General features: G+C 42.2%; 2 protein-coding genes across 2 annotated transcripts; both read right to left on the bottom strand.

Moving 5' to 3' along the window:
- Positions 1–1,486: 1,486 nt before the first annotated feature.
- Positions 1,487–2,851, bottom strand: LOC144497678 (muscarinic acetylcholine receptor M2-like). Its single transcript, XM_078219120.1, has one exon. The coding sequence runs from the start codon at positions 2,849–2,851 to the stop codon at positions 1,487–1,489; it is 1,365 nt and encodes a 454-aa protein (XP_078075246.1).
- Positions 2,852–5,523: 2,672 nt separating this feature from the next.
- On the bottom strand, positions 5,524–18,973 carry LOC144497677 (muscarinic acetylcholine receptor M2-like). Its single transcript, XM_078219119.1, has 6 exons — positions 18,089–18,973; positions 17,683–17,980; positions 8,918–9,046; positions 7,666–7,722; positions 6,238–6,428; positions 5,524–6,144 (listed from the first exon to the last, which is right to left on the bottom strand). Exons 1-6 carry the CDS (start codon positions 18,971–18,973, stop codon positions 5,524–5,526), a joined length of 2,181 nt encoding a protein of 726 aa, XP_078075245.1.
- Between the last annotated feature and the right edge of the window lie 722 nt (positions 18,974–19,695).

The following is a 19,695-nucleotide window of genomic DNA, read 5'->3' as shown; positions in this document are numbered from 1 at the left end:
CTGTGCTAAGCCCAGAGGGTGTTTGTTTTAGGAAAGCTTTTATTTAAACTGGGCTATATTAATATACATCCTACTTTATAACAAAAACATCTCCTGTAGGATGATCAAATAGTAATCCATATTTCAGGGGTTAAGGATTTCTTTTCCCAACTGACTCACTCAGCGAAACATATTGAAACTAGCAACAACCTTTACAGCTGCAAAAACACAATTACATTTCACAAACATGCGTTTTGGATTTGGCTACAGAAGTTTACCTGAATATTTACTCCCCAGGTCAAGAGGCTTTCTGCTGCCGCTGGACATCTTCCAAGATGCTACTGATCCTACCTGAGAGCATTTGATGTAAAGGCAGTGGATTCAGTTAACATTAAACTTAACCCTGTTATGATCCAGTTAATTTGAGGGTAAAGCCTCGTGCCGATAAAGATTAGGAATTCATCACGAGAACCCATTTTATGCATTGGTGTCAATGTGGGTCATTTGGCTATAGACTATTCGATGATCAAGAGAACGAATCCGAAGATTTAAATGGAATTGTTCACTGTCTATAAATTTATTTTCCAAAATAATTGAAGTTTGAACTAACTAAGGAAGAATAATGAAAATGGTGAAAGATGTTCTCCACGCAAGAAGCATTGTGTACATTGTGTGGTTTGAAGCAGTTAGATTTTCTTCAGTTCTCTAACCAAAGGCAGGTTTTTGGCTAATATTCACCGAACCACGGTTAAATACCGTTAAATTGATTGTTTCTGCTCTGTATTGGCTATGAAGCCAGACACGGATGGTGTCTCCGCTGGAAGGTGGAATCGCATCATGTTCTGTTTGCATTAATCCAGTCGATATCCTAGACATCGTATCTAACCATCCGCACTCCCGCCCCGTCATAATATTACACAGTAGCGGCTACATTAATTCATTCATAATTTTATTGTGTTCTAAAAGTGAACATTTCGCAGCAATCATGCTGATGCGATGTTTTATGGTTCTTCATTTTGGGAAAATGTATCTTCCAGCTCACTTATTAGCAAATTCTAATAATCAGCACATTCTTCATTTATAACACCAATTACAAACCTATTGGAAATAATTGAATGTGTTTTAAATATTACAAACAATAGATATTTGCTTCATTCTTTCATGGGGTGGCACCGACAACATTTGTTGCCCATCTACAATTGCTCTTCAACTGAATGGCTTGCTACGCAATTTCTGAGGGCAGTTTTGTGTCAAAAACATTTCTGTCTGCCTGGCCTAGCCAACATTGCTCATTTCTCGTAAATCAATAGAAATTAATTAGCTGGTCTGGATATCCCATCCAACGACATGACAATTGCCGATTGCCCTACCACACACCACTACCACCACCCCATCGACCTGAACCTTATTCTGATACAATGAAACTATTAAGTTCATGCATTTTAAATGTATATTACGAGAGTCGCCATCACCGTGATGTATAAAGTGTTCATAACATTCTGCGCGTTTATCTTATGGAACCAATGTTCTTGTATTGACACATGAGAAGATGCTTGAAGGTTTTCTTGAAGGTCGGATTACAGAGCGCGTAGCAAGCGGGGTTGACGGTGCTGTTGATATAACAGAGCCAGTATCCGATAGTCCAGACAGTGTAAGGGACACAGTTTGGACTAACGGTGTAAATGAGCACCATGACAAAGTATGGGCTCAAGGTGATGACAAATGCCAAGAGAATAGCCAGGACGGTCCGAGTCACCTTCTTCTCCCGGGACGCGGCCCCTTTCCTCTTTTCAGCAGCTGTGCTCGTAATTCTATTGGTCTTATTGTCTGCTCTGATGTCCCTCTCATTCCCATTCTTGCTGCTGACATCTGGCACTATTCTGGTTGTGGTACCACAACTGGTACCGTTTTCAAATTCGCCAACTATATTTATGGAAGAGATTTTGGGGTTGTCCATTCTCAAACGGTTTGATGGGACACTGGCGCCAGTTGATTCACCGGGAAGCCGCTTCACCTCTCGGCCACTATTACCAGTTAATATTTCTCCAGTTATTTTGTCATTTTGCAGTTTACCATGTGACAAACAATTGGTATCATCTGATATATTATTATTTTTTGGCTCCATTGTCTTGCCTTGCACTATAGAGGGTGAAATGCTGCCCTTGCTAGATTCAGGTTCCTTTTTATTCTCTTTCATTCGACTTTTGCTGGCACGAACTAATTCCACAGACAGGATTACCATGATGATAACATAAAGATAGAAGGTAGCGACGGCAGTGACAAAAATGATGACTGGATTTGAGAGGAACTGTACATAACACTCGCCCTCACTAACTGTCCGCTCTCCTACAATGAACTGCCAAAAGAGAATGGGAGGAACCCAGATGATAAACGGTATCACCCAAATCGCTATGATCATCATCCCTGCCACCTTCGCTGTTCTCTTCACGGGGTAGCTCAGGGGCCTGGTCACACAGAAGTAGCGGTCAAAGCTGATGACTAGAAGGTTCGTGGAAGAGACATTGCTGACAAAATAATCCAGAGCGAGCCATAAGTCACATACCACTGGGCCCAATGGCCAGTAGCCCATGACAATGTAAGTGGTGTATAGGTTCATAGAGAATATGCCAATAATCATATCAGCGCAGGCTAAGCTGAAAAGAAAGTAATTGTTAATAGTTTGTAAATGTCTGTTTAGTTTGATAGAAACAATGACCAAAATGTTTCCAATAATTGTCACCAAGCTTAAAGCAACAGTTACAGTCACAATGAGGACCAATTCGAACGTTTTGTAAGAACTCGCTCTTTCACCATCAAACAATCCTGTTGGGTTGTTGAGAGATGCGTTGATCTCCGTTGAGTTTGCCATCATTCACTTCTGATGTGTAGTTAGCACTGACAAGGCAAAAATGTAGAAAATAAAAAAAGAAAATATTATGAATCATTGTGATGTATCAGAGTTAATAGTCAACTGGCAACCCATTGACTTTCAACCAGCAAGTACACACAAAAAAACTATCTGCTCTTACAAACTTCAATACCTTTGGCAGGAAGGGCTCGGTTTCAATTAGGAATCGCCTGAAAGGTCACCTATTGTACATTTAATTATGAATTCATTGTTAATTACTTGCATGGAACTGAATGAAGATGACGATGAGTGAATTTTCATATCTACCTCTCAGGGTTCAAAGATTTATAGATTCATTATGACTCGGCTAAACACCTTTGAGGACTTACATATTCTGGATTTCACTTCTGAGAGGGAGAGAGCAATCTGAACTTGAATAGTTTTATATGTTTCAAAGCAGAAATTTATGTGGATATATTAATAAAGGCTTGACACCAATTTTATTATTCGAATACCATGGTCATATAGCTTGCATCTTATATGAGAATTGTGCTGAATACAAATGTGAGGATAATTTTTAAAGCAGAATTTTGAAGGCAAATGTAATAATGCATGCCAACGTTTCAAATGGCAGTAATTGTCACTGAAGCTGGTGATGTTAAACTGTTCTATGCTGTGTATTAATTAATATTTCAATAACAATTTAAATAGCTCATTCTTGCCAATTAGCTGATGGTCTATGAATTCAAGACATTGGGGAGGAATGGTGCAGAATGGGAAAAGCGTGTAAGCAATAATAGAAAATGGAAAGAGGTACGTGAGAGGGGAAGACAGAATGAGCGAGGAAATCAGGAGAAAATAAGTGATGGAAAAGGGTACAGGGAAAACGGAGATGGGAAGGTGGAGAACGAGATGAAAACAGCAAGGAGGGAAACTAGATGCCAAAATCAAAGCTAAGCTTGCTAAATAGTGCAATATATTGTTGAACCAGCATTTCAAATATTCACAATGGAATCAGACACCTTCAGGAAAAGGGGGCATTGCCATTGCTTCCATATTTTTAAATTACGTGCACGTAGGAAAATAAACTGAGCAATACAAAGAAAAAAAAGCATTGAGAAATAACCTGTTTTATGTTTATTGGAACAAGATGGCAACAACAACAATATCTTTATTTCCTACTGATCTTCACAAAGCGCAAGTCACTACATTACATGAATAACGTCGATCAACGGCTTTGCAAGCAACCTCAACAAGTCCTATAGTTCAAGGACAAGAGAAAAATGGTCTTTGCACCACTTCATTCAATGAACGAATGAAATAAGTTTGTTTGGCTGATTTATAGGTGAACTGACAGCTCCCCAACCTGTTGGGAGGCTCCAAGACCAGCTAACAAAAGTAGCTACTTGTCACACTGCCGCAGGAATCTCTGGCAATTTTACTAAAAGCCCTTTAGTCCACTGAACTTCCATTAAGTAATGTCAATCCATTGGGCGCGACCATTAGGACCATGGAGTCAGGAAAGCTATAGGTTAGATAAGCAGCATAGCTATGTTGTAGCCCTGTTTTGAAACTACACTGCAGTCTATAACGTTCCACGTTAGGAGGACTTTTCTCAATTTTCCCTTTCTAAATGTTATGTACTTCTTATTAAATTCATTTGTTTAAAAGCTATTTCTGACTGTTAAAAGTGTTATGTCCTAATCAACTCATCCTTTGCTGCTACTCAATTGTCCTCATTCAGAATTCGGAATACTTCTGTGATCTTGCTTCTTCCGTATTCTCCCCCTGTGTACCCCACTCTCCCGCCCCAAATCCCAATTATTCCCATTGGTTGAACTGAAGGTGTATATTTGCCAAAGCAGGGCAGACAGATTCGTCTAGGATTAGCATGTTAGGGTATTGCAGAATGCACAAGGTAAACCATGACAATGTTTGGCAGATTATCACAGGAGATTACACAAAAGAATTGGACATGAAATATCAACATTGGCCTGTGTTTTCTTTTCACAGTGTCTGGTCCACCCTGTATTTCCAGCATCTGTTGCTTATTCTCTTACAGCTTCTTATTCAAATCTTGCTAGGAATTAGTTGAGGTAAATCTCCATAAACTTTTGCCTAATCCAACGTTTCAAATCAATCTTTGGCTACTTGGCAAAATCAGGCACCATCCGATTAGATCATTGCTGATTTGTGTCTCTAATTCGTTTTCCTGCTTTTTCCCCAGAGTCCCTTATACTACTACCTACCGCAATCAGTTGTGGTCTAAGGTTGACCATAACTTCCCTACTTTTCAACTCCTTCCCTCTACGAACAAAGCCTCGTGCATGCTTTACCATTTTTATGATGTTGCCAAGCTATGGTTCATCTTTTAGTGATTGATGTATTTGGAGAAAAAGATCCATTATTGCATCGATCCTACTTAGATTTGGAACTTCCTAAGAACATGAGTTCACTCATGTCCTTAACAAAATGTTCCACCACACGTTTTTTGTTGTCAGATTTCATTTGCCAATTATTTCTCACTCTTCAAGTTGAACAATGCCCTTCTAAAAGCTATTGCAGTCTTCCTCAGTTTGGACTTTATCCCTCACTTTGGCACCTGTCACCCCTACGCCCACCCCATCCATGTGGGGGAGTCAATTGAACTTAAAATGAAGTGGGGCGTGACAGTGGAAATTGTTCAGTTCTTGTCATCATTTAATCAATTTAACAAGTTGAGTAAATGGATATTTGAACACATTCATCAACTGCTCTCTGAACTCGGTTTGAGTCACAGCATAGATAAAAGGTTTTGTACAGCAACTCAGGAGCTGCAGCATGAATCCTATTTCCTCAACAAATTGAGGCAACAGCCCAGATTCATATCCTATGAACGACGATGCAGCCCATGTGTAATACACTGCATACATTGCCCATAAGAGGATGAAATTCGCAGAGATGGCAAACAGTAAAACAAGAGATTTTCTTTGACTTTCCATCTCTGGGACGCTAGGACTCTCGCCATTGCTGCGACCCTGGAGTCTTCTACGGGCTCTACTGGACAATAAAATGTGTCTAATGCTGAAAACATTGAGCAGCACAATCAGAGCAAATGGAACACCCGGGGTGAGAATGTAGTGAAGGAGTATAATTGTTAACCAGACTGGTGAGTCCAAAATGTTCCTTGGCACAGAACAAAACCAGGAGGCGTTCCACAGCTGATACCTATCTGAAAATATAAAATACCACGTGATCTCCTTCAAACCACTCAGTAAAGTCACTGTTCCCAGAGCCACAGCCGCTGTTTTCTTGGCGCAATGTTTCCTTTTCAGCTTCTGGCAACAAATGGCCACAAATCGATCAAAGATGAAAGTGACGGTGAACCAGACAGAACAGTCTATGGCTGCATAAAGCAGGGCACCGTGGACATTACACTTGGGGATGGAGTACACAAAAAGCAACTCTTGCTGATCAATGATTGGAATGTGCCTCATCATCAGATCGGTAATAATTATAATAACCAGTAGATCTGCTGCTGCCATGGCCACCAGATAGCGGGTCACACAATTGGAGAGCCCACACTTCCCCCGGAAGAGGATAACAATTGTCACTACGTTAACTGTGAGGAGGAGATATAAACAAGGATATTTTCCATCAGGTTGGGAGCACAGTCACCGGTTTCACTGATTACTTCCTGACATACGAAAACATTTTTATTCTATTTAGTGATATGTTGAATTGTTTCTACTCTGTTTCGCTCCACGGTCCTACTGGCGTATATTTTCCCTGCTCTTTTAAAAGAACACATCCACACAGGATCAATTGGGAAAAATCTGAAATTATAAAGAATAAATGCCGAGACAAAATGTGACCTGTCCTGATCACGCAACGTCGGTATGCTGCTTATGATGATGCAATCTGTGCGCATACAGAGGATCAGCTCCATGTGCGCATGGGAATTATATCCCATGCTCAGAGCACGTTGTCCTTCATAATTACTGCCAATAAAAACTGTATTCATTGGGCAAAGAGTTGTCTCAGTTTGTGAATCGGATTTAACAGCACGCTATTGGAAACAGTTAGCAAATTTTGATTCTATGCATCTTTGACGACAGGCGACATATCTCTGGACTTTGAGCTCAGAGAATTCATTGAAACGTAGATTCAAACTTTGGTTGACGAACATAGTGGACATAATAAATCACAACAACCTGCAGAAGCAGGATACTCAGTAACAAAGTCTGTATTCTCAGTACATCGCTGTATGGCGATGAAATATGTCCAACTTGCACCTACCAAGAACCAATTGGATCCAACGCCAATGTCTATGACACAGGTATGAGTTGGGTGGATGGGTGTCAAAGTCATCAGTGAAGTTGTCCTTCATATAACAAGCTCCGCAGGAATGCTAGCGCCAATCAAGCAAAGGAGGGGGGTCACTGACGTTGGCCTTTGCATTGGAAGCACGATGGCTATATCTTTAAGGATATGCTGTGCAGAAGGCGAGCAAATTTCCGATTCAGGAATGATGTGGCAAAGGCGTGAAAGCACTCAGCATGAATCAGGACCAGTGAGAATTTCTGGCCGCCGATCGATGCAAATGGTTACATCAGCCATGGGCAGGGGATACATTCTTGCAGAAGACTGCCCGCAAAAATGGCGAGAGTCAACCTCATGGGTGGCAACTGAGGCAGACTTTCCCTTTGCAGAATCGGCGTGTCCACCTTGAGAAAAATTGCAGCCAGCGATCTGATCTGGCCCTCGTCACAGTTCTTATGCTGCATTCCCTTCACCCCTCACTGATTGAAGGCTGCCAACCCGAAACCAATAATAATCTGTACTTGTGACCGTGTTACCTGCTGGAGGCAGTGGCTGCCTTTCAATGAGAGCAATCATTACATTGAATTTCGTATCTGGGATGAAATAACACATGAACAATAACAGTTTGTAAAAGATCAGGCATCGGTTCCTGCAGATCTGACTCTTTTCCTTTTTGTTCTGGTTAAAGGAGTTGAGTGTTGCAGCAAAAATGAAAGACGATAAGAAATATTTACAGTAAAGCACGGGTCAACCTGATAGAATCACCTCCGTGGGGCTGACTGAGATATTCGCCCACCGGTTACGAGCTGCAGAGAATTCAATGATTTCTAAAACAATAATTGGACCGGAGTCCATTGGAAATCAATGGAATACGCGAACTTACTTCACACTTCTTCAAAATTCAAACCATCTAGCAAATATAAGAAAAGTAAAATCGTGCAAATTCTGGAATAGAATCATAGAATCCCTACAGTACAGAATGGTGCCATTCGGCCCATCGAGTCTGTACCGACCACAATCCCACCCAGGCCCTATTCCCGTAACCCTCATTTACCCTGCTAATCCTCCTGACACCAGCGTCAATTTAGCATGGCCATCAATATCTTTGGACTGTGGAAGGATACCGGAGCACCCGGAGGAAACCCACACAGACACTAGCCACACGCAGTGCTAACCACACGCAGTGCTAACCACAGTGCCGCCCTTATCTGAAACAAAAACCGATAATGCCGATTAAGTTCAGCAGGTCTGGCAGCATCTGTGCAGTGAGAGGATAGAGTTCGAGTCCGTATGACTCGGACTCTGAAGTGGGGTCACATGGACTCGCAATGTTAACTCTATTTTATCTCTCCACAAATGCCGCCGGTCCTGCTGAGCTTTTTCAGAATAGCTGTAGAAAGTGAAACATCTGAAAGCAGAGATGCCAGGTTGTGAGCTGGTCAGCGGGAGGTGGATTCTGAACCACCAGCACAAACCAAGTCAACACTTATTTATGTTCTTGCGGAACCGGATTTCGGATTTCTAACCTGTGTTGGAGATTTTAATATTACGAAGAAGGCAGCACGGGAGAGCAATGATCAAATTGAGGGTGCGTCATACTTGAGTTCAGAATAAAGCGAATATTGTCTAATAATCAATGCAAATCAAATTAAAACATCATCCAGAACAGAATGAAAGAATTTCACTGAATCAACCTAACTAACATCTGAATCTACTGATTAAAATGATGAGAAGTTTAATGCAGTGGGACATGGATTATATCATTCGTAGACGGATACATAGACTTACCAGGGATGCCGATAGCAGCAAGGACAGGATAGCAGACCTTCTCTAAGTCAAGGATGAAGAAGGCTATCTTCCACTGGTCCATTCCTGTGGAGCCACTGATCCTGGTTACTGTTGGAGGTGAGGCTCCCACTGACAAGAAGAGATAAAACGCAGCGGAAAGAGGCCTTTATGAATAGAAGGGTGAGACCTCCAGAGACACATATTGGTTCTACAGAGACTGATATTAATTAAGTCACTAAACAAACAGGTTCAGTTAACTCCTTTCAATCCGCCAGTTAGTAGCGCAGCATATCTTTGACCAGGTGTGAAATGTGTGCCAGACTCGCAGGTTTAACACACGCCTGCGCCCAAACGCATTCCTCTTTTTCGCCATTGTGTCTCATGAGGGAATGGTTTGATCCGTGGCGCTCAACTCTGCGTTAAACATCTCTAGGGGTGAATCACGAACCCATTCTGTTCTCCCTCCATGTTCTATAGTTGTAAAGTATTGTATTTAATATTGCTAAATTAAATGCATCAGCGTGAGATCTCAGAATCACTATGAATGACACTAAGAGAGAGATGATGTTACACTTTCCATCCGCGATGCAGTGGAAACAGTTTACCGAATGAATAGCTGCATGTGGAGACGCCCAGTGTCACCAACACGAACAGTAAATGCGGATATTTGAAGAGGAAATATATTATCCTTGCCTCTAACCCGAGACTTTCTTTCGCATTCTTCCACAGGACAGAAGCTTTAATTATAATTCATGGCAGAGTGAAATTACATCACAATCACATAATTTATCCCAATCTATTTGCCCTGAAACATCATCCTATAGGCAGCCAATAAGGATACCAACTCCAGGAGTGCCATCCCGTGAAGGATGGACAGGTGAGGTTTGCATCCACTGGAGTTTAGAAAAGCAAGAGGCGACCCGATCATAAGCTTTAAGATGCTGAAGCGAATTGATAAGTTGGATGTGGAGAGGATGTTTCAAGTTGTGGAGAATCTAGAAATAGGGGTCACTGTTTCAAAATAGAAGGACGCTCATGTAACACGGAGATGAGGCTGGTGAATCCCTCGATCTCCGTTCCTCAAAAGGCGGTGGGAGCAATGAATATTGTGAAGGCTGAATGTAATAGATTCTTAATTTAAAAGGGGTGAGAGGTTACCAGGGGAAGTCAAGAATGTGGGGTTCAATTTACAATTAGAGCAACATGACCTTATTGAATGGCAGCGCAGGCGCTAGTGGCCGCATGCCCTACCCCTGCTCCGAATCTGTATGTTCATACGTGAGCCGTGCTTGGACAGGGAGGCTAAACAGAAGGAGGTGTTAGTAATTGTAAGTAAAAAGGGGGAAACGGGAACTAAAGTCTTTGAACTTGACCTTCCTCTGATTAAATTGCAAAATGAGGAAGTACTTAAGAGTTTATAAGTAATATTCAGTTATTTTCGGAGAAACTGTCGAAATGACTCACAAAAGCTGTTGCAGTCACACAAGGAAATCTGTGGGTAGAGGCCAGGGGAGACACTTTGTCAACACATGATGTTGATGTGTGGGGTTATGTCCTAATCAACTCATCCTTTGCTGCTACTCAGTTGTCCTCATTCCGAATTCAGAATACCTCTGTGATTTTGCTTCTTCTGCATTCTCCCCATGTGCACGCCACACTCCCTCTCCAAATCCCAATTATTCCCAATGGTTGAACTGAAGGCGTATATTTGCTGGAGCAGGGTATACAGATTAGTCTAGGACTAGCATGATAGGGCATTGCAGAATGTACAGGGTAAATCATGACAATGTTTGGCAGATTATCACAGGAGATTACATCCACATTGGTTAAATCCTATAAAATTGGCTGAAGCGCCGAAATAAATTTAACGCAAACTTCAAAATGACGAAAGAGAGGCCAGTCACTGAAATTGGAGTTCACACATTGTAATGGCGCCAAAACCAGATGGACCACAAAGCCTCTCTATGACCACCGCAAAGTGAGAGCAGTAACAAAGGAGTAACTGGTATCCATTTGCACAGTTTGAAGATTCCATTGAAATAGCCAGACAGACAGTACGTATTACCAAACAAATGACTTACTTTGAGGATACTGGCAACTTTCATTATCGGAACGTAGAAAAGAGATATCGGGCGAGATTCTCCAGCCTCCCAGCCGCGTGTTTCACTCACCTGATGAAGGAGCAGCGCTGCAAAAGCTCGTGATTCCAAATAACTCTGTGAGATATCTTACTGTGCCCACCTCAGTCCAACGCCATTAGCTCCACATCATTACTATCAATATCGTGAGTGATGTGAAGTAATACTTTGAAATGAATATCTTATTAATAGAACCCCATCTGATGACAGCACTAGTGACCATGGAGCCTGATATTGTTTACACTCATTTAACAAGCCGTTCATTGTATCCCTAATTGAAGCAACGTTTCTATATCACCATATAGGTGTGACCAGAAGGGAAGTTAGAAATTTCCAACCACAACTCTCTCTCTCAAAGGTCAGTGGAAGCACAATATTTGATTTGATTGTTTTACAGCAGGGCTAGCTAAACACTTGATGGGCAAGGAGGTGAAAGGTCTTGAAGGTGTAAGGGGCCAATGTGAAGTTGAGGTGACAATCAGGCTCTTGAAGGGTCAAGCGACATTCTCCTGCTCCTCATTTCTACGTTAGTGTCTAGGTATGACAGCTCAGATGGGTGCAGAGGTGGGGGAAGGGATTGTTCGTGGGCATTCACAAATCAGGGAGTCTGCATCGTTGGATGGAATGCAGTCCCACCGGCGCCGCTGGCACCTCTGCAAGGATAGCGCTTGCCTGCTGAAACTGCTGCTATGGTCAGGAATGGAGGATGTGCTGGAGGCATTGCCACACACCAGCTCTCAGGAAACAAACTCTATTGGTCAATTGCCTCAAGGGGGCCTGTTCACTGGAGTGAAGATGTTCGGCGGAGTTCCCAATCAGCCAACAATTGCACCCAGAATTGTTCAAATTGATTGGGAGATCTGGTCTGACACGGCTGTTCAAAATATCTCCAGCCTGACCACCCGGGGAGGTGGACAGGGACCTGTCAGAATCCTGAACTCTCTCATTTCAGAATTTACTCCCAGCTTCGCCTCGCCACCCATACACCCTCAGCCAATCAATCCAAAATTCCCAGCCCAACACCATCTTCCCACTCTCCCAGCCCCGCTGTGTGTAATTGAGGCATATTAATACTGAAGGTATACGAGGATTCAAGGATTCAATACTGAACCCTGCTTTGATGCAGAAGGATGTTTACTCTGCTGATGTAAAAGCTCAGAGGGGCTGAGAAAAAAGAACAGTGGGATAATTAGAAATATGCCAATAAATTTGGAGAATCCAAGTCAGAGGGAATTTGAAATCTAACCTCCTGAAAATGATCAAGAAACCTTCAATTCTGAGGTGAGAAAATGTGTTTCTGTTGATATTGTTGATTTAACATCAGGTCCTGGTATCTTCTTTGTTTCTCATTCAACCACTCTGAAAGCTTCCTACATCCCTGGCGTTATATAACTCTGTTTTGTTAATGTGCATCTTTATAACAAACATATCTCCTGTACTATGATCAAGCAGCAATCCAAATTTCAGGGGTTAAGGTTTTCAGTTCCCTACTGACTCACTAGGCTAAACGCATTGAAACTAAGAACAGCTGCAAAAACACCATTACATTTCACAAACGTGCCTTTTGCATTTGGCGACAGATTTTACCTGAGCACTTATTCCCCAGGACATGAGTCTTTCTGTTGCAGCGGAGGTCTTCCAATAATCTACAGCCCCCAATTTAACTCATTTAATGTAAATGTAGTGAGTTGATGCTGTTCAGTTAACATTAAACTTAACCCTGGCAGAGCCTAACGCTGAGACAGATTAGGAATTGATTAAGAAAATCCATTTGTTGCAATGGTTTCAGCCTGAGCCACAGGACTATGAATTATTCCAAGATCACAAGAAGCAACCAACAGATTGAAATGTAATTGCTCAATATCTATAAGTTTGTTCTACAAAATAATGAACTTGTTTATATCTAATGAATTCAGGAAGAATAGTAAAAAATGGTGATCGTGGTTATCCATGCAAGAAACACTGTGTGTATTGAGTGATTTGATGCCGTGGGAGTTTCTTCAGTTCTCTGGTGAGGGCAGGTCGTTGGCTAATATTCACCGAAATACGGTTAAACGCCGTGATTTTTTCCACTCTGGATTGGATGTGGAGACAGACTCGGAGTGTGCCTCAGCTGGAAGAGGAATTGAATTGTGTATTGTTTGCATTAATCGACTCTACAGCCTAGACCTCAGAACCAAACATAGAATAGAATCCCGACAGTGCAGAAGGATCCATTCGGCCCATCGAGCCTGCACTGACAACAATCCCACCCAGGTCCTATCCCCGTAACCCCATATAGTTACCCTGCTAATCCCCCTGACGCAAAGGGGTATTTTTTTAGCATAGCCAATCAACCTAACACGCACATCTTTGGACGTGGGAGGAAACCAGAGAACTAGGAGGAAACACGCAGACAGGGGGAGACTGTACAAACTCCATACAGACAGCGATCCGAGGCCGGAATTGAACCTGGGTCCCTGGCGCTGTGAGGCAGCAGTGATAAACCACTGTTCTACCATGCTGCCCTTAATCATTCCAGCCCTCGCCCTTATATTACAATGTAGTGTAGAATTTGAACTAAAGTCCCAGATTGGGACTGCCACTCTTTGATCTAAGCAGATCACGTGATTGCTATCCCCTTCACAATCATTCAGACTCTGTACCACAGGCCTATAGTGGCAGCTGTGCGTACCATCTGCAAGATGCACTGCAGGGAAGCATCAATGCTCCTTAGACAGCACCCTCCAAACACATGAACTCGACCATCTAGAAGGGGAAAGGCAACAGATAGCTGGGAACATCACCACTGCCTCACCACATCGAAATGACCCTCATCCAAACACGATGAAGCTATTGACTATGGGCACTTTAGATGTATGTTATGAGAATGTTGTGGTGGACCTCTTCCAAGTGAACACAGGATAACTAGGAGCAGTTTACAATAGTTTATTCATGATACAGGGTTAGACGGAATTACCTCGGACATACAACGGTAGCAGTATACTCCTCTGATGCTGCTCAAAGGAAGCTCGCCAATATAGCAATCAAAGGGAAAACATTCGAATATTACTTTCTCCTTCAGGTCATATATAAAAACTGCTATGTAGTTAATCAGTACACAGAACATTGTTTTAAAATTCTGATATTGCCTACTTAGATTTAGCATTAAATCTTTGCCCATAAGCATGTCTGTAATCTTCTAGATCCAAACTATCTGTTCTTCAAATAAGTCACTCACCTCGGTGGCATGTGCTCCTGATATTAGGAATTTGCGAGATAGCATTTGTCTAGCAAGTGATTTTTATTGTAATGCAGGAGTTTTAGATCTTTTCCTCTTTCACCAAATCTATTAATTTCCTTTTTCAGTCACCCACGTTTGGATCTAGGCCTAGCCCAAGGTAGAAAAATTCAATTCCTGCCAAATCCATCTTTTTAAAACTAATTTTAGAAATAATTAAAGCTGTATAATTGTATTCGAAGCAGTGATAGCATATGACAGCATGACAATTACATAGATGTTAAATGTTCTCAAGCTTTCCCTTCACCTATATACATGTTGTACTTTATTTTTATTAATTTTATTTCTCAATCTCCTTCATTTGTTCCAACCCAAAATTTCATTTCATTTTACTTCAATTGGCCTTAAATTCAATTTCTCTATGGAGTTGGTGTCAGTGCCTTGTTAATTTAAAAAATATGTTTTCTTCAGACTATATTAACAACTGCAACGGCAGCCTGTTTGTCAATTAATTGTGCAACACCCTTTCTTCATTGCAGCTGCAACGTGTACTCTTGTATTCTGGTTAATCCACAAGCTTCAAACCACTTCGGCTCTCTCACACCTGCGTTGCGATTCCTTCTTTAAAATCCTCTCTTGGAGTCTCACATTCGCAAGCCATCTTCACACATTTCCCGATCCGTTGAATATCGTGTCGTGTGTGTGTATTTTTTTTAACTCGGCAGTGTTCTGTTGTCATCTTTATTGGCATCGCTCTGCCGTCTACCACAAAGCCTTGTTTTGAGTTTGTGGACATGTTATCAGTCTATAGCGACTATGTTTTACCAATCAATGTTATCATGCTGGATTCCACTGTCATTACAATGGCGCACGATACATATATGCTTCCAGAATCTTGGCTGGAAGTTAAGTTATCAAATTCGCTTCTCTTAATTCTGAACAAAGGCACAAATATCTCCAAGTGAAATCTGTCATCTCATTCACCTAATCTATACTTTCCTTTTACTAGAATGTTTATCAATACCCAGATTAATACATATATTCGAACTACACTACCAGCAATTCTACAACATTTACAGTGAAACAAAACATTAAAAAATGTCATAATATCTTTGAAACCAATTCGAGGCATTGACAAATATTGTTTGTTTGTTCTTTCCCATCCGCATCGAGTGATTAGATTCTTGAATGCTTCCAATAGCAACTGGTACCCGGCCATTTATCGACTGCAATTTCAAAAGCAGGCTTTGTTGCTTTGACATCATGGAAACCCCACAATGCAGAAGGAGGTCACTCTGCCCATCAAGTCTGCACCTACAACGATCCCACCCAGGCCTTATCCCCGTAACCCTACATATTTACCCCGTTAATTCCTCTAGCCTACGGATCCTGAGACACTATGGGACAATTTAGAATGGCCAATCAACGTAGCCGTACATCTTTCGGACAGTGGGAGGAAACGGAGCACCCGGAGTAAACCCATGCAGACACGGGGAGAACGTGCAATCTCCACATAGACAATGATCCAGACGGGGAATCGAGTCCGGGTCCCTAGAGTTGCGAAGTAGCAGTGCTGACCACTGTGCCACCATGCTGCCCACCTTTCTGAAAGATAAAGTATTCTATTCTGTGCTTTAATTCTAACAACTGCTGGCCTCACACGGGGTCGGAAACCATCAACACTTGTTTAAAATAAAATATCAAAAAATCCATCTGTCCACAAGCCCAATGAGTTAATATGTCCAGACATAAATCACATTGGGAACAAGCTCCGGCAGGAGATTTTGATAAAGATCAGCAGGTCTGCAGGACCTGAAGTGGCGGCGGGTGGGCGGAGAAAAATTGATATGAAATTGTGATGCTTCATATCGACTTAAGAAACTTCTCGTTCTAATTTCTTCAATTTTGTGCAAATTTCATCTCTTTTCTCTATTTTTTTTCTCTTATAAACCAATTTGAGTTTCCTATCTGCTACTGAATCAAAGTTGCAAATGTGTTGTTAATCGAATGCCAATATTTCTAAGTGAAATGTTTTGGAAATTTCATATTGGGTTGTTGCCAAACTTTTGACTTATCTGTATGTTTTAACAACAAACTGGCCTTCGTAATTTTTAATTACAAACTCAAACACAATTCCTTTGAATCCTAGCGCAGTTCATATTTATCTTAAACAGAAGCTCACAGATGCTCAAATTAAGTGGATGTCAGTTCTCTTTCCAAATTAATTCTTTGATTCTATAATGCTCATGAACAGCACCTGCTTCAACAATGACTTGACTCACATGTTCCTTCAACTGGGCAAAGTAACTTGGAAGGAAGGTTGTGGGATACGGCATTGCAGATGTCATGATGAACCTCACACCCCAGCATTTTCTTATCAAGCAGGAGAGGGCGGGGGGGGGGGGGGGTGGGGGGGCGCGGAGGGGGCGGGGGCGGGAAGTGTTGTTAATTTCAACCCACAATAGTTCAAAATCAAACTGTGCCGTCTCGAAGGGGAGAGTATTTTACGATCTCGCCAGAGCGAGGTCGAATAATCCCGCTCCCTGTCTCTGCACAGTTTGATTTTGAAACGTTGTGGTTCCGATCAACTTGTCTACTTGCTCTATAGTTTGAGGGGTTTGGCCTCCCTGTGAAGCTTTTGCTATTATCTTTTCTAACTGTATCCCACTTGCATGGCTCTGCAACCTGAACTCCACATGGTAGTGGTCTGGCCTGCCTGTGCGTCTTTGGCATCGCTAAGCCACAACCACAGCTCTGCCACATACTATTACACTCCCTGTCCTGAGTTCTCATTTAACATTCATTTGTTACTTCACTGGACCACTGGGCAGGTTTGCTGCACTAACAGGACGGTGAACAAAATATATTCAACCCTGTTTAAGAGCTATTCCGATTAAACAATACGAATATCCAGCTGACTCCAGCAAATTGTCATAGTGGACTTCTTCCAAATAACCACCATGCACCAAGGAACATGTTACAATAGTTTATTCATGTTTCAAGCATGGAGAGAAACATCTGGATCACCATCCTCTGACACAGCTCTAACACAGCTCCCTGATATAATAATCACAGGAACAACATTGAAATACAACTCTCAGCTCCAATACAAAGATACAGACTGCTGTACAATTAGTCAATACACAGATTTTTTTAAAATTCAGATCTGTCTCGTGTTAAAACTGCGCCCAAAAGCTTGTCTGTAATCTATCATCAAGCTATAGGTTCTTCTAAAAAGTAGACAACCTTGCAGGCGAGTTCTGCTTCCATTAGGAACGCATTTGACACGCATGTGATTTTACTCTAACTTACTCAATCTATTAATTTTCCCTTTCAAGAGTTATCATGATCAGGCTGTAGAAAGTGTTCCTAAAATGCGGTTTGTGGCCGGGTTTATCGTATCGTACCGATGTTCTTGTATTGACATATGAGAAGGCGCTTGAAGGTTTTCTTGAAGGTTGGATGACACAGCGCGTAGCACAATGGGTTGACGGTGCTATTGATATAACAGAGCCAGTATCCAATAGTCCAGGCTGTGTAGGGGACACAGCTTGAACAAATGGTGTAAATGATCACCATGACAAAGTATGGGGTAAAGGTGACGATAAATGCAATGAGTATACTCAGGACGGTTCTAGTCACTTTCTTCTCTCGGGACGCAGTTCCCTTCCTCTTTTCAGCATGTGTTGTGGTCATTGTAATCATCTTATTGTCAGTTCTGATATCTCAGTCATTCCCATTGTTGCTGCTTACACCTGGCACTATTCTGCTTATGCTACCACAGTCGCCATTTGTTTCATATTGGCTACCTACATTTATGGAAGACAGTTTGGGGTTCACCATCCTGAAAGGGTTTGATGGGGCCATACTGGGAACTGGTGATTTATCGAGAAACCGTTTCTCCTCATGGCTCCAACTATCAGCTACTATTTCTCCAGTTATTTTGACATTTTGCTGTTTTACCTCTGACAACCCGTCAGGAGCACCTGATATGCTGTCATCATTTTTCTCCTTTTTATTCGCTTTCATTCGACTTTTGCTGGCACGGGCTATTTGCACGGACAGGATAATTATGATGAACGCAGGGGTATAGAAGCTAGCTACGGAAGTGCCGACGATGGCACCTGGATTTGTGAGGAACTGTACATAACACTCACCCTCACTGACTATCCGCTCCCCTACGATGAATTGCCAGAAGAGAATGATAGGAGCCCAGATGCTAAACGGCAGCACCCAAGCAACAGTGATCATTATCCCTGCAACTTTCACTGTTCTCTTCATGGGGTAGCTCAGAGGCTTTGTCACACACAAATAACGATCAAAGCTGATGATAAGGAGGTTCATCCCAGAGGCAGTACTGACAACATAATCCAGAGCAAGCCATAAATCACATATCACTGAACCCAAAGGCCAGTAGCCAATAACAATGTAAATGGTGTATAGATTCATAGAAAACACACCAATAATAAAATCAGCACAGGCCAAGCTGAAAAGAAAGTAATTGTTAACAGTTTGTAAATGTCTGTTTGCTTTGATAGAAACGATGACCAGAATGTTTCCTATAATTGTCACCAGGCTTAAAGATCCTGTCAGAGTCACAATGAAGAGCATTTCGACCGTTGTGTAAGGTCTCAATCCTTCAATCAAGCTTGTTGAGTTGTTGAGGGATTCATTTGGCATTGATGAGTCTTCCATCATTTTCCCTTACGTGGACAACTGCAGAAAAGAAGAATGATTAGGAAAGAGATGTCTGATGTATTGACGTTAAAAGGCGACTAAGGTGACTAAGTGAAGTTCCACCAAAAACATAAAACGCTATTGGTTCTGAGAAAGTTCAATATCTTTGTCAGATATCTTTCCTCCCACTTGCCTGGACGGGTGCAGCTCCAGCAACACTCAAGAAGCTTGACGCCATCCAGGACGAAGCAGCCGGCTTGATTGGCACCACATCTACAAACATTCAATCCCTCCACCACCGACAGCAGCAGTGTGTACAATCTGCAAGATGCACTGCAGCAATTCACCAAGGATCCTGAGACAGCACCTTCCTAACCCACGACCACTTCCATCTAGAAGGACAAGGACAGCAGATAAATGGGAACACCACCACCTGCACGTTCCCCTCCAAGCCATTCACCACCCTGACTTGCAAATATATTGCCGTTCCTTCGCAGTCACTGGGTCAAAATCCTGGAATTCCGCCTCCCCCCCCCCCCCCCCCCCCCCCTAATGGCATTGTGGGTCAACCCACAGAACATGGACTGCAGCGATTCAAGAAGGTGGCTCATCACCACCTTCTCAAGGGCAACTAGGGATAGGCAATAAATGTTGGCCAGCCAGCAAGGCATGAATGAATTTTTAAAAATGAGCGACTCGGTTTCAATTAGGAATCATCTCATAGATCGGCTGCTGTACAATCA

The sequence above is a fragment of the Mustelus asterias genome, chromosome 8 (genome assembly GCF_964213995.1).
Source record: "Mustelus asterias chromosome 8, sMusAst1.hap1.1, whole genome shotgun sequence".
Taxonomy (NCBI): Eukaryota; Metazoa; Chordata; class Chondrichthyes; order Carcharhiniformes; family Triakidae; genus Mustelus; species Mustelus asterias.
This window is presented reverse-complemented; position numbering and strand designations above follow the sequence as displayed.